We start from the raw sequence: 13,634 nt of genomic DNA, 5'->3' as shown, positions 1-13,634 counted from the left end.
CTTACGAACCATGAGATCATGACCTGAGCTGAGGTTGGACATTTAACTGAGTCAACCAGGTGCCCCAGGAACTACTAATTTTTAAAATTCAAAGTTCTAGTAAGTGAAGATTCTTTCTTACTGGATATGGAAGCATTGTATACGCTGCCCCTATAATATATATTATATACTTCCTCCTCATCTTCCACTAAGCCAGTCATTTAGCAGTCTGATATCTCACAAGTGGAACTTTGGCATTAATACTGAGAGAATAGGAAAGCCCCTCACAAAGGAAACTGTGTTTTGGTTGGAGGAGCCATATACCTATTGTGTTTTATTATCTCTTAAAGTTCTGGTGAAACTTGAATATAACCACGATTCCTCTGGTAAAAGAATACACTGTTATTATGTTCTATACCCCAGCAACTTGGAATAGAAGATAATGAATGCTCTTAAGCAAGCAAGCAAGCAAGGGGCGCCTGGGTGGCTCAGTCGGTTAGGCGTCCAACTTCGGCTCAGGTCATGATCTCACAGTTTGTGGTTTCGAGCCCAGTGTTGGGCTCTGTGCTGACAGCTTGGAGCCTGGAGCCTACTTCAGATTCTGTCTCCCTCTCTCCCTGCCTCTCCCCCCGACTTGTGCTCTGTGTCTCTCTCTCTCTCTCTCTCAAAAAGAAACATTAAAAGAAAAAAACAACAAGCAAGCAAACAACAGAAAATAAATAAAACAAAATCCCAATCTCTTCAAGTGAATGAATGAATGTATTTTCTTTATCCTCCCTGCCAACCAGCAAAAGAACAGAGAGCAGGATAAAAAGGAAATCAAAGGGTCAACTACACTTCAAAAAAACCCACAAAACCCAAAAATATTTAGAATAAGAAAAAAAGAAAAGAAATCAGCGCTCTACTTCTGTTACACAAATCAGTAAGGTATACGGGGCCATTCACATTCCCAGGCAGGCTGGTGTTAGAGTCTTTCTTCTTATTGATAGATGATCACTTCCTGTGGACCTCTGCTTTCCTAGTCCAGGGTTAGAGGCCTAAATATCTAGAATTTAAACATGAGCTAGTGTTAGCAAAATATCTAGGAAAAGATAGAGAACGTTATATGAACAAAAACACATATTTGACTATAAGACAACATAGGTAAAAGAACATAGGCCTTAGAGTTTGATGTACCTGTGAGTGAATTTTTTGCCCTAACACTTATTGTGTATCTTGACATAATTAACTTCTGTAAATTTAACTGATATAACTTTTCTAAATGTATTTCCTCATCTGCAAAATGAAGATATATCTACTTCGGATTGTTGCTATGAAAATTAATAAAATAACGCCTACAAAGCTCCTGATATAGTGCCTGGCACATAGAGGTGCTCAGTTGATAGTAATTTATTATTGATAACAAATGTACATTGTCTTTCCCAAAATGTTTGCTATAGAAAAATTATTGTATTATGAATTTAAATTTTCATTGTTAGGAGTTGATATTTGGTATTAAGGCCCCTTCCAAAGGTATTGAAATATTAAACCAGCACCATGGGAAATCTAGAAAATTTTGGAAGTTCTTTGAGAATGATGAACGAAACTGCCACCCCCTACTTGGTGACATAGTTACTCTATAGGAGAAAGGTGAACCTCGGTTAGTTTTAGAAGGGAATGTATATGCCAAAGTTTTGATCACAGCATGCTTTTTGTTAGTTGCATGAACTTATTCAGGATGTGGAGAGAGACCAGCGATCTAAGAAGTAGGGTGCTCATGATGAATGTATTTTTCTTTTAAATAAATCTTTTTCCCCCTTTCCCTAGCTGCTCAGATAAAGAATTTGATGAGCCAACTAGGAACTAAGCAGGACTCAAGCAAACTACAGGAAAATCTGTGAGTAGCTTCCTAACAAGGTTGGGTTTGGTGAGGGCCCTCTAGGATGCACTTACTGTCCTTGCTGCATGGCAGCTCACTTAGGTTTCAGGCCTATGGAGTCAGAATGACAGGCAGTGGGACATGAAGTAATAGTTGGATCTAGAAGAGGGGCACCAAAATATATTCATGGTTTGTGATCTCCATTGCCTTTCAAAATCCTTAAACTCCGATTCTTTCTTCCTTGGGCAGTTTAGGAATTTGAGGAAGTAGAGAAGGGAACTCCTACCACTGTTAAACTATATTCTGCCTAAATGAACCTCCTTGTTGGCACAGGACTCCTGATGATCTGCAGAGGTCATCTAGTCTAGTGGGATTTCCAACTATAAACACTAGAAAAATGTATTCCGAATGACCGGAGGGGCGTCTGAGGGAGAGGAGAATGGACTGGTAGTAGGGACTCATGAATCTTTTTATTACATCCTCCTTGACCCCATTTCTGCTTTTGGAAGTTTTATTCTTCATCTTTAAGATATATTGAAGGATATTCTTCGTTTCCTGTCCTTGATGGTGTGAATTGAGAGACTGACTTACTACTCTGAGCTTTTTCTAGGGAGATGTGAAAAATCTTTGTGTTGGTCATGTGTTAGTCATGTCTGGGAGGTTCAGGCCCTTAATTGACTGCCTCTTGTTTTGACTCCCTTGTCTTTTAATCTTGGAGACCCCTTTGCAGTGAAAAAACACTAACGATTAGTAGTGTGGTTTCTCTGTCCTCCCTTAGAACCTTTGTAGAAATGGCGAGAGAGTAGAGGAAACCATGACTAAAAGGAGCTCTTTTAGGGTTTCCGCTACTTTCCAATCCCACTTAATATAATGCATATTCTTTCCTCTTTAATTTCCCTTCTCTTATACTCCGTATGTGTTTTTACACAGTACAGGGCTTCTTTGTTTTGGAGGGAAGAGCCAGAAAGTCAAGCATGAAGGACAGTAGGGAGCCAAGTATAAAGCTGAAAAAGCACCAGCTTTAAGCAAGAACGTGGGTGTAGATCTTTGGAGGTTGTTCCCTAGGGTGGAAACTGTGCTTTTAGTGCATATTTCCTCCAACCCCCAGTGTCTGCATTTTGTCTCCAGTCAGTGGCCTGTGACAGGCAGCAGCTGTGCAGAACTGCCGGGCAGTTCAACGTAAATTTTGTGAGAACTCAGTGTGTTCCAACTATTCGAGTTAGGTGTGGGGGCAGCTGCTCTTAAATTTCTATCAGAACTGCTGATAGGCTTTTCTTGTCTCCGTGAAGAGTTAAAATACCTGATCCGCAGGTTTCACCTAGGCAGGTTCTTTCTACTGAGTGACATGTTTTTGACTGAGTCGTATTTGTGGAATTTTGTGTGTGGGGGGACCTGGGCCTCTGGGAACCCATTCCTTCAAGTACTGTTTCACTCCCTGCATCGCAAGGCACTGTGAGCACAAGCTGGCACAAAGTGTGACAGCTCTTGAGCGGTGGGAATACCCTGAATCATGTCTTTTCTCTCTCAGGCAGCAGTTACAGCACTCCACAAATCAGCTTGCCAAGGAAACAAATGAGTTACTGAAGGAGTTAGGGGCCTTGCCTCTTCCCTTATCTGCTTCGGAACAGGTAGGTATTTTCTGGGGTGTATCTGTGTGTATGTTTGTTTAATAGGAAAGGACTTCATGAGAGAGAAAAAGTTTCCCAGACAAACAAAAATTAAAGGAGTTTGTGACCACTAAACCAGCCCTGCAAGAAATTTTAAGGGGGACCTTCTGAGGGGAGAAAAGATGAAAATATATATACATATATATAAATACCAAAAGCAACAAAAGATTAGAAAGGACCAGAGAACACCACCAGAAACTCCAACTCTACAAGCATCATAATGGCAATAAATTCATATCTTTCAGTACTCACTCTAAATGTCAATGGACTCAATGCTCCAATCAAAAGACATAGGGTAACAGAATGGATAAGAAAACAAGATCCGTCTATATGCTGTTTACAAGAGACCCACTTTAGACCTAAAGACACCTTCAGGTTGAAACTAAGGGGGCGGAGAACCATCTATCATGCTAATGGTCAACAAAAGAAAGCCAGAGTAGCCATACTTATATCAGACAATCCAGACTTTAAAATAAAGACTGTATCAAGAGATGCAGAAGGGCATTATATCATAATCAAGGGGTCTATAGACCAAGAAGACCTAACAATTGTAAACATTTATGTGCCAAATGTGGAAGCGCCCAAATATGTAAATCAGTTAATCACAAACATAAACTCATCGATAGTAATACCATAATAGTAGGAGACTTCACCCCACTCACAGCAATGGACAGATCATCTAATCAAAAAATCAACAAGGAAACAATGGCTTTGAATGACACACTGGACCAGATGGACTTAACAGATATATTCAGAACATTTCATCCTAAAGCAGCAGAATATACATTCTTCTCCAGTGCACATGGAACATTCTCCAGAATAGACCACATACTGGGACACAAATCAGCCCTCAGCAAGTACAAAAAGGTCAAGATCATACTGTGCATATTTTCAGACCACAACGCTATGAAACTTGAAATCAGCCACAAGAAAAAATTTGGAAAGGTAACAAATACTTGGAGACTGAAGAACATCCTACTAAAGAATGAATGGGCTAACCAAGCAGTTAAAGAGGAAATTAAAAAGTATATGGAAGTCAATGAAAATGATAACACCACAACCCAAAACCTCTGGGATGCAGCAAAGGTGGTCATAAGAGGAAAGTATATGGCAATCCAGGCCTTCCTAAAGAAGGAGGAAAGATCTCAGATATACAACCTAACCTTACGCCTTAAGGAGCTGGAAAAAGAACAGCAAATAAAACCCAAAACCAGCAGAAGACAGGAAATAATAAAGATTAGAGCAGGAATTAATGCTATCGAAACCAAAAAAACCAGTCTAACAATGAAACCAGAAGCTGATTCTTTGAAAGAATTAACAAAATTGATAAACCACTAGCCAGTTTGATCAAGAAGAAAAAGGAAAGGACCCAAATAAAATCAAGAATGAAAGAGGAGAGATCACAACCAATACAACAGAAATAAAAACAATAATAAGAGAATATTATGAGCAATTATATGCCAATAAAATGGGTAATCTGGAAGAAATGAAAAAATTCCTAGAAACATATACACTACCAAAACTGAAACAGGAAGAAATAGAAAATTTGAACAGACCCATAACCAGTGAGGAAATCGAATTAGTAATCAAAAACCTGCCAAAAAACAAGAGTCCAGGGCCAGATGGCTTTCCAGGGGAATTCTACCAAACATTTAAGAAAGAGTTAACACCTATTCTCTTGAAACTGTTCCAAAAAATAGAAATGGAAGGAAAACTTCCAAACTCTTTCTATGAAGCTAGCATTACCTTGATTCCAAAACCAGACAGAGACCACGCTAAAAGGAGAACTGTAGACCAATTTCCCTGATGAATATGGATGCAGAAATTCTCAACAAGATATTAGCCAACTGGATCCAACAATACATTAAAAAAGTTATTCACTGTGACCAAGTGAGATTTATACCTGGGATGCAGGGCTGGTTCAATATCCACAAAACAATTAATGTGATTCATCATATCAATAAAAGAAAGGACAAGAACCGTATGATCCTCTCAATAGATGCAGAGAAAGCATTTGACAAAATACAGCATCCTTTATTGATAAAAACCCTCAAGAAAGTAGGGATAGAAGGAGCATACCTCGAGATCATAAAAGCCATATATGAACAACCCAACACTAATATCATCCTCAATGGGGAAAAACTGAGAGCTTTCCCCCTAAGGTCAGGAACAAGACAGGGATGTCCACTCTCGCCACTGTTACTCAACATAGTATTGGAAGTCTTAGCCTCTGCAGTCAGACAACACAAAGAAATAAAAGGCATCCAAATCGGCCAGGAGGAGGTCAAACTTTCACTCTTCACAGATGACATGATACTCTATATGGAAAATCCAAAAGATTCCACCAAAAAGCTGCTAGAATTGATTCATGAATTCAGCAAAGTTGCAGGATATAAAATCAATGCACAGAAATTGGTTGCATTCCTATACACCAACAATGAAGCGACAGAGAAATCAAGGAATCGATCCCATTTACAGTTGCACAAAAAACCATAAAATACCTAGGAATAAATCTAACCAAAGAGGTGAAAAATCTATACACTGAAAACTATAGAAAGCTTCTGAAAGAAATTGAAGAAAACACATACAAAAAAAGGAAAAAGATTCCATGCTCCTGGATAGGAAGAACAAATATTGTTAAAATGTCAATACCACTCAAAGCAATCTACATATTCAATGCAATCCCTATCAAAGTAACACCAGCATTCTTCACAGAGCTAGAACAAATAATCCTAAAATTTGTATGGAACCAGAAAAGACCCCGGATAGCCAAAGCAATCTTGAAAAAGAAAACCAAAGCAGGAGGCATTACAATCCCAGACTTCAAGCTATACTACAAAGCTGTAATCATCAAGACAGTATGGTACTGCCACAAGAACAGACACTCAGATCAACGGAACGGAATAGAGAACCCAGAAATGGACCCACAAACGTATGGCCAACTAATCTTTGACAAAGCAGGAAAGAATATCCAATGGAATAAAGACAGTCTCTTCAGCAAGTGGTGCTGGGAAAACTGGACAGCAACATGCAGAAGAACCTAGACCCGCTTTCTTACACCATACACAAAAATAAACTCAAAATGGATGAAAGACCTCAATGTAAGACAGGAAGCCATCAAAATCCTCAAGGAGAAAGCAGGCAAAAACCTCTTTGATCTTGCCCACAGCAACTTCTTACTCAACACGTCTCCAGAGGCAAGGGAAACAAAAGCAAAAATGAACTGGGACCTCATCAAAATAAAAAGCTTCTGCACAGTGAAGGAAACAATCAGCAAAACTAAGAGGCAACCGACAGAATGGGAGAAGATATTTGCAAATGACATATCAGATAAAGGGTTAGTATCCAAAATCTATAAAGAACTTATCAAACTTAACACCCAAAAAACAAATAATCCAGTGAAGAAATGGGCAAAAGACATGAATAGACACTTCTCCAAGGAAGACATCCAGATGGCCAACCGACACATGAAAAAATGCTCAACATCACTCATCATCAGGGAAACATAAATCAAAACCACAATGAGATACCACCTTACACCTGTCAGAATGGCTAACATTAACAGCTCAGGCAACAACAGATGTTGGCGAGGATGTGGAGAAAGAGGATCTCTTTTGCATTGTTGGTGGCAATGCAAGCTGGTGCAGCCACTCTGGAAAACAGTATGGAGGTTCCTCAAAAAGCTAAAAATAGAACTACCCTATGACCCAGCAATTGCACTACTAGGCATTTATCCACGGGATACAGGTGTGCTGTTTTGAAAAGACACATGCACTCCCACATTTATAGCAGCACTATCAGCAATAGCCAAAGTATGGAAAGAGCCCAAATGTCCATCGATGGATGAATATAAAGAAGATGTGGGATATATATACAATGGAGTATTACTCGGCAGTCAAAAAGAATGACATCTTGCCATTTGCAACTACATGGATGGAACTGGAGGGTATTATGCTAAGTGAAATTAGTCAGAGAAAGACAAAAATCCTATGACTTCACTCATATGAGGACTTTAAGAGACAAAACAGATGAACATAAGGGAAGGGAAACAAAAATAATATAAAAATGGGGAGGGGGACAAAACAGAAGAGACTCATAAGTATGGGGAACGAACAGAGGGTTACTGGAAGAGTTGTGGGAGGGGGGATGGGCTAAATGGGGAAGGAGCACTAAGGAGTCTGCTCCTGAAATCACTGTTGCACTATATGCTAACTAACTTGGATGTAAATTTAAAAATAATTTAAAAAAATAGGAAAGGACTTCATTTTAATGGGAAGGCAGTGTGTGAAACTAAAGTGACTTGGCCTTTGGTGCTAGGTAGACCTTCTCTGACCCTCAGTTTCCTTATCTGTAAAATGGGGTTATGTGACTGTTGTGACGATAGGAAGAATGTATGCACCAGATCTTGCAGAGTGCCTGGCAATTAGTAGCTACTCAATATCTGCGGCTATTTTTAATAATAACATTGAATATATTAATAAAATGAGCTTAACTGGAAAGGAATCTCAGCGTTTGCATCTCTGGGGTTTGGCTAGCAGCTTTATGTTTGGTCCTGCTTTGTTTTGCATGCAGTCTCTGTAAATAATTTCAATCAGATGTTTTTCCTTTCTATTTTGCAGTTACTTTCATGTCCCATCATGAGTCACTGATAGGCCTCAGGTTGAAGAAGTGCTCAGGGGAAAAGATGTCTCTTTTCAAGTTATTTTATTCAGTGGTCACTGAAATCCTTTAAAAACACACACTTTTTACTGGAGTTCATTGTTCCCTTGATGTGCCAGGCCTTTTCTTCACATGTTCCTGAAGTCAGTGTGCCTCCTTCTTTATTGTGGTTTGACCTGTTATTCCCTATCATTCATGGTCTACCTCAAATCCTCTCCTCCTAGAAAAAAACCTTCTCCATCTACCTTAGCCTACTGTGATTCCATTTGGCTTTTTATTATTGAATTTTTTTATGATGTTTTATCTCTGATGGCTCTAAAGACAAGGCCTACAACTTCCCTATTCTGGATTGTTTTTCATCTTGTGAGTTGTAGCTAGGTGGAACGTGAAATAATTCTAGTGTGCTGTGATCATTTAAAAAAATGAAATAGAGACACCTGGGTGGCTCAGTCAGTTGAGCGTCTGACTTCGGCTCAGGTCATGATCTCTCAGTTTGTGAGTTTGAGCCCCACATCAGGCTCTGTGCTGACAGCTCAGAGCCTGGAGCCTGCTTCGGATTCTGTGTCTCCCTCTCTCTCTGCCCCTCCCTGACTCACGCCTCTGTCTCTCTGTCTCTTTCTCTCTCAAAAGCAAATAAACATTAGAAATGTTTTTAAAAATGAAATAGAGTAGAAATATCAGAATGTATACCATGTAGGGGTACCTGGGTGGCTCAATTGGTTAAGCATCTGACTGTGGCTTAGGTCATGACCTCACGGTTCTTGAGTTCAAGCCCCGCATCAGGCTCTCTGCCATCAGCACAGAGCCTGCTTCAGATCCTCTGTCCCCCTCACTCTCTACCCCTCCTCAACTAGAGCACATGTATGCATGCTCTTTCTCTCTCTCTCTCAAAAATAGGAGCACCTGAGTGGCTTGGTTGGTTAAGTGTCTGACTTCAGCTCAGGTCATGATCGCATGGTTCGTGAGTTCAAGCCCTGCGTTGGGCTCTCTGCTGTCAACGCAGAGCCTGCTTCAGATTCTGTGTCTCCCTCTCTATCTGCTCCTCCCCCGTGCTCCCTCTCTCAAAAATAAACATTTAAAAATAAATTAATTAATTACTTAAAACATGAAAAAACATGTGTGCCATGTAATAAAGGGAAATATATATTACCGGAAGCTTCCATTTCATACATATGTGTATATATGGTAGTAGGTCAAGATGTCACATTCTTCTTTTTTTTTTTTTATGTTTATTTATTTTTGAGAGAGGTGGTAGTGGGGGGTGGGGTGCACACATGAGCTGGGGAGGGACAGAGGCGAGAATCCCAAGCAGGCTCTGAATTGTCATTGCAGAGCCAAGATAGGGGGTTTGAACTCATGAACGATGAGATCAGGACCTGAGCGGAAATCAAGAGTCAGATGTTCAACTAACTGAGCCACCCAGGTCCCCCCCCCCCCCCTCAAGATGTCTCATTCTTACTGCATGTCTCCATCAAAAAGTTTGAAAATGTTAGTTTAACCCATACCTGAAGCCTATGTTTAGTCTTTGGAGTTTTGGCGCCCCCTTTCACAAGAGAGGAGCCAAGACTAGATGCTTTGTCGTGCTACAAAGTAGCTACGATAAAAAGTGATCTTAATGTAATCAGCTTTCGTTATCCTTGTGTGTGCTGCTCAGTTGTTACTCATACTGATATTTCACTTAGGGACCAGTTCCCCTTGCCATCCAATATCCCCATATTCTCAAATTACCCCTTTCCTCTTCCCAGCTGGGTACTTACGGAAAACACACTTGTGGATGGTTTTAGTAGTAATGAAAAAGGAGTCTAAGGGTTTGATGAAAGCTGAGTGTTGAAAGTACTGAAGAGTTAAAAAGTAGCCTAAACAAAAATAGTTAAATCCGCTACCAAAAAAAAAAAAAAAAAAAAAAAAAAGGGTTAAGTGTATTTCAAAATCAAAAAGAAGTTATTTTTGGATCATGCATGCTGTTGTTCCCTTCCATTATCTTGGATCATTAGGAACACAAAATAGATCTACAATTGTAATTCCTTGATTCCCTTCCCCTGTTGTGCTGAATACCCTTTTCCCTTTCGATTCTTTTTTCATCTCATCAATCTTAGCCTTACCACCATCTTTTTGCTGCAGTTCTGTGTATCAGACCATATATCCTGCTTTCGGTCTTTTTTCACCCTTATGTGCTATCAGCAGTGATCTTCTATTTGCCAAATATAGTGGCCTTTTTTGAGTTTTGTTTTTTTTTTTTTAATTTAGAGAGAGAAGAGGGAACACGAGCAGGGGGAGGGGCAGGGGGAGAGAGAGAGAGAGAGAGAGAATATCTTAAACAGGCTCTGTGCTCAGCATGGAGCCTGATAACGGAGCTCAATCCCACGACCCTGGGATCATGACCTGAACTGAAATCAAGAGTTGGACGCTCAACCGACTAAGCCACCCAGGTGCCTACCCCCTTTTTTCTTTTCTTTTTGTTTTAATGTTTATTAATTATTGAGAGAAAGAGAGAGAGCATGAGCATGGAGGGACAGAGAGAGGGGGGAACACAGACTGTGAAGCAAGCTCCAGGCTGTGAGCTGTCAGCACAGAGCCCAATGTGGGGCTTGAACTTGCAAACCGAGAGATCATGATCTGAGCCGAAGTTGGATGCTTAACCGATTGAGCCACCCAGGCACCAACACCCCCCCCCCCCCCCCCCCCCCGCTTTTTTTGGAGTGTTTAGTCACTCTTCTGTTTCATTTGAAACAGCCCATCTTGCCTATACTGAAACTTTCTTCTTCTTTCCACGATCCCCTTTCAGTCTGTCCCCCAACTCTGGTATCCCTTGCTGGCTTCTTTTCTCTTTCCCTAGATGGAGTCTCTGCCTTCTTCTCTGACTCTCAGTCTTCCTAGAAGTGGGCATGTCCCAAGGCTCTGCCATTGACCCTCTAATTTTCTTAGCCTCTGCTTTCTCCTTCAAGAGGCTTATCTACTTTTATGAGCTCTCTGTGACCTTTGTGAACTTGACCCCCAGATCTTTTCCCAGCCCTAGCCCCTAACCTCTAAGGACTAGGCCCATATTGCCAATTCCTGTTCTAATATCCCACTTTAATCTGCTTTCATCAAAAATTATGTGTTGTCTTATACTGAATTCTTCCCATTTGACCCAAACCCCTTAACTAAGCTGATTGATAATACTTATTGTCATAAAGAAGTTTGTGCCTTTTCACCTAATATTCCCATTCTTGCAAATTTATCCTAAGGAAAAAAGTTTGAAGAAAAAAAACTATAGTCTGGAGACGGATTTTTTTGGATTTGCAGTCTACCCCTTCCACTTACTGACTGTGTGATCCTAGGCAAATTGTTAACTTCTCTGTGCCTTGGTTTTCTGATCTGTAAAATATATATAGTACCTAATTTATAGGTTGTTGTATGAATTAAGTGAGTTATTATGTAAAGTACTTATAACCATACCGATACATTGTAAACACTGTATTAATATTAGCACTTACAGCGGGGCTCACATTAACTTTATTTATAATAGTTAAAAACTGGGAACAATCTAGAAGGAATGTTTACATAAAATTTACTAGATCAACCTGGTAGAGTATTATGTAACGAAGACCATAATTATGAAGAGTATGATAACATGGAAAATGTTTATGATATACTTAAAGATAGTATTTTTATGGGGCACCTTGGCTGGCTCAGTCGGTAGAGCATGCAACTCGTGATCTCAGGGTTGTGAATTCAAGTGCCACGTTGGGCATGGAGCCTACTCAAAAAAGAAAAAAAATTAGTTTTGGATAGTGAGATTAGGGAATTATGGCTTTTCCCATTTATTGTTATAATGTTTATGTGAAAATAAATCCCAGAAAAGGAGAAACTTTCTTCATCTAAATTTGCTTTCAGTATTACCATAACTCTCCCATGTGTGGTATTTGAGTCATTCTTGACTTTAACCCCTTGCTGCACAGCCAGTCACTAACTCATAAAATTTATTAAACTCATGTCTTTGCGTTCCCATTACTGATACAATGTCCTCCTAACCTTTAACCTAGAATATTGCAATACTCTTTTTGACTTGTTTCTTTTTTCCATCCCATCTTGTACACCGTGGCAGACTATGTTTTCTTCTAAATTATCATTTTGTACCCATCAACGTTTCTTGCTCAGACATTTTTGTTGCTCTGTGTTCTTCAGAAGTTGAATCCCAAACTGATTAGCTTGACATTTATCTTTGACCACTTGAGTTCTTACTGATTATACCTGCCTCTGAACTCCTATAGTATTAATTGATTATAGCAGTTATTTATAATGAGTTGTGACTTGTGTGTCTGTATCCTTTATCTGTAAGTAGATGGCAAGCCGTTTGAGCTCAGGGATGAGTTTTTACTTCTGTGTTCTCAGCACATAGCAAGTCCTTTCAGTATGTGTTTTTTGAGACATAGAATCAGTAAGCTTAGCAAAGAGAGCCTGTAATAAAGTAGTTTTCAGGTTCTCAAAGATTTTAAGCCTCATTACAGTATGAAGGAAAATGATTATCATAGTTGGGGGGGGGGGAAGCTATGTACTCCATATAGATGAATAGTTTTAACATAAAACAATCTCTTTGGGGTTCATTCTGGGCCTAAAGTTATTTATTCCGCTTTTAGATTCTCCAGGGAACCAAAATTCTCAATTGCAATTCTCTCTGAAATTACCTTACAAGGTAAATGACACACAGTTTCCAGGTTTGTCAGAGGAAAGAAGGAAAATTCAAACTTGGCCTATGGTATTCATGAGGGATTTAAATTAGCAAAGAACAAATGTATTCATTTAAGGAAGACCTTATTTTATAGTAATTTTTTTGGTTAGAAATCTTGAGGGGGACTAGTTTTGCTTTTAATGGGAATTAAAGCCAAATTATTCAGGGTTAATGTGAAATTTCAAGTCCTTATTTATTTCCTTAGCGCCAGCAGAAACTTCAGAAAGAACGCCTCATGAATGACTTCTCTGCAGCCTTAAATAATTTCCAGGCTGTGCAGAGAAGGGTATCTGAAAAAGAAAAGGAGAGTATTGCCAGAGCAAGAGCTGGATCTCGTCTCTCGGTAAGTTTATTCCCAAAAGAAGACTTCTGCAATTTCATGATGTTCTTTTCCATGTTGTTGGGTTTTTTTTTCCTCCTGACTCTGACCATTTTGACCATTAGCTTTTATTATCCCCATTCCCCCACACACACACCTCAGTGATAATAAACAGAGACATTAGCTGCTATGAAAATGCCAGATTGGTACAACCTATATACAAAATATGTATGCAGGGTGCCTGGCTGGCTCAGTCAGTAGAGCATGTGACTCTCAATCTCAGGGTCATAAGTTCAAGCCCCACGTTGGGTGAAGAGCCTACTTAAAATAAAAACTAAAATAAAATATGTATGCGTATGGTCAAAGACCAGAAAGGAATATGCACAAAGTTTTGAAAAAGTGACAGGTAGAATTGCATGCAATTTCTTTGTTATTATATTT

At 39.6% G+C, this 13,634-nt stretch overlaps 1 protein-coding gene across 1 annotated transcript in view; it reads left to right on the top strand.

Annotated features, from left to right (window-relative positions):
* The window catches only part of STX12 (syntaxin 12), a 42,448-nt gene that overhangs the window by 12,833 nt on the left and 15,981 nt on the right, over positions 1–13,634 (top strand). Inside the window, exons 2-4 of the mRNA XM_019432449.2 lie at positions 1,786–1,855; positions 3,366–3,465; positions 13,080–13,217. Coding sequence (XP_019287994.1) covers positions 1,786–1,855; positions 3,366–3,465; positions 13,080–13,217 — 308 coding nt within the window. The remainder of the gene's footprint in view (positions 1–1,785; positions 1,856–3,365; positions 3,466–13,079; positions 13,218–13,634) is intronic.

This window comes from Panthera pardus, unplaced genomic scaffold (assembly GCF_024362965.1).
Source record: "Panthera pardus isolate Hobbes unplaced genomic scaffold, ASM2436296v1 HiC_scaffold_11, whole genome shotgun sequence".
Classification (NCBI taxonomy): domain Eukaryota; kingdom Metazoa; phylum Chordata; class Mammalia; order Carnivora; family Felidae; genus Panthera; species Panthera pardus.
Note: the sequence above shows the minus strand (reverse complement) of the source record. Positions and strands in the feature narration are given on the sequence as shown.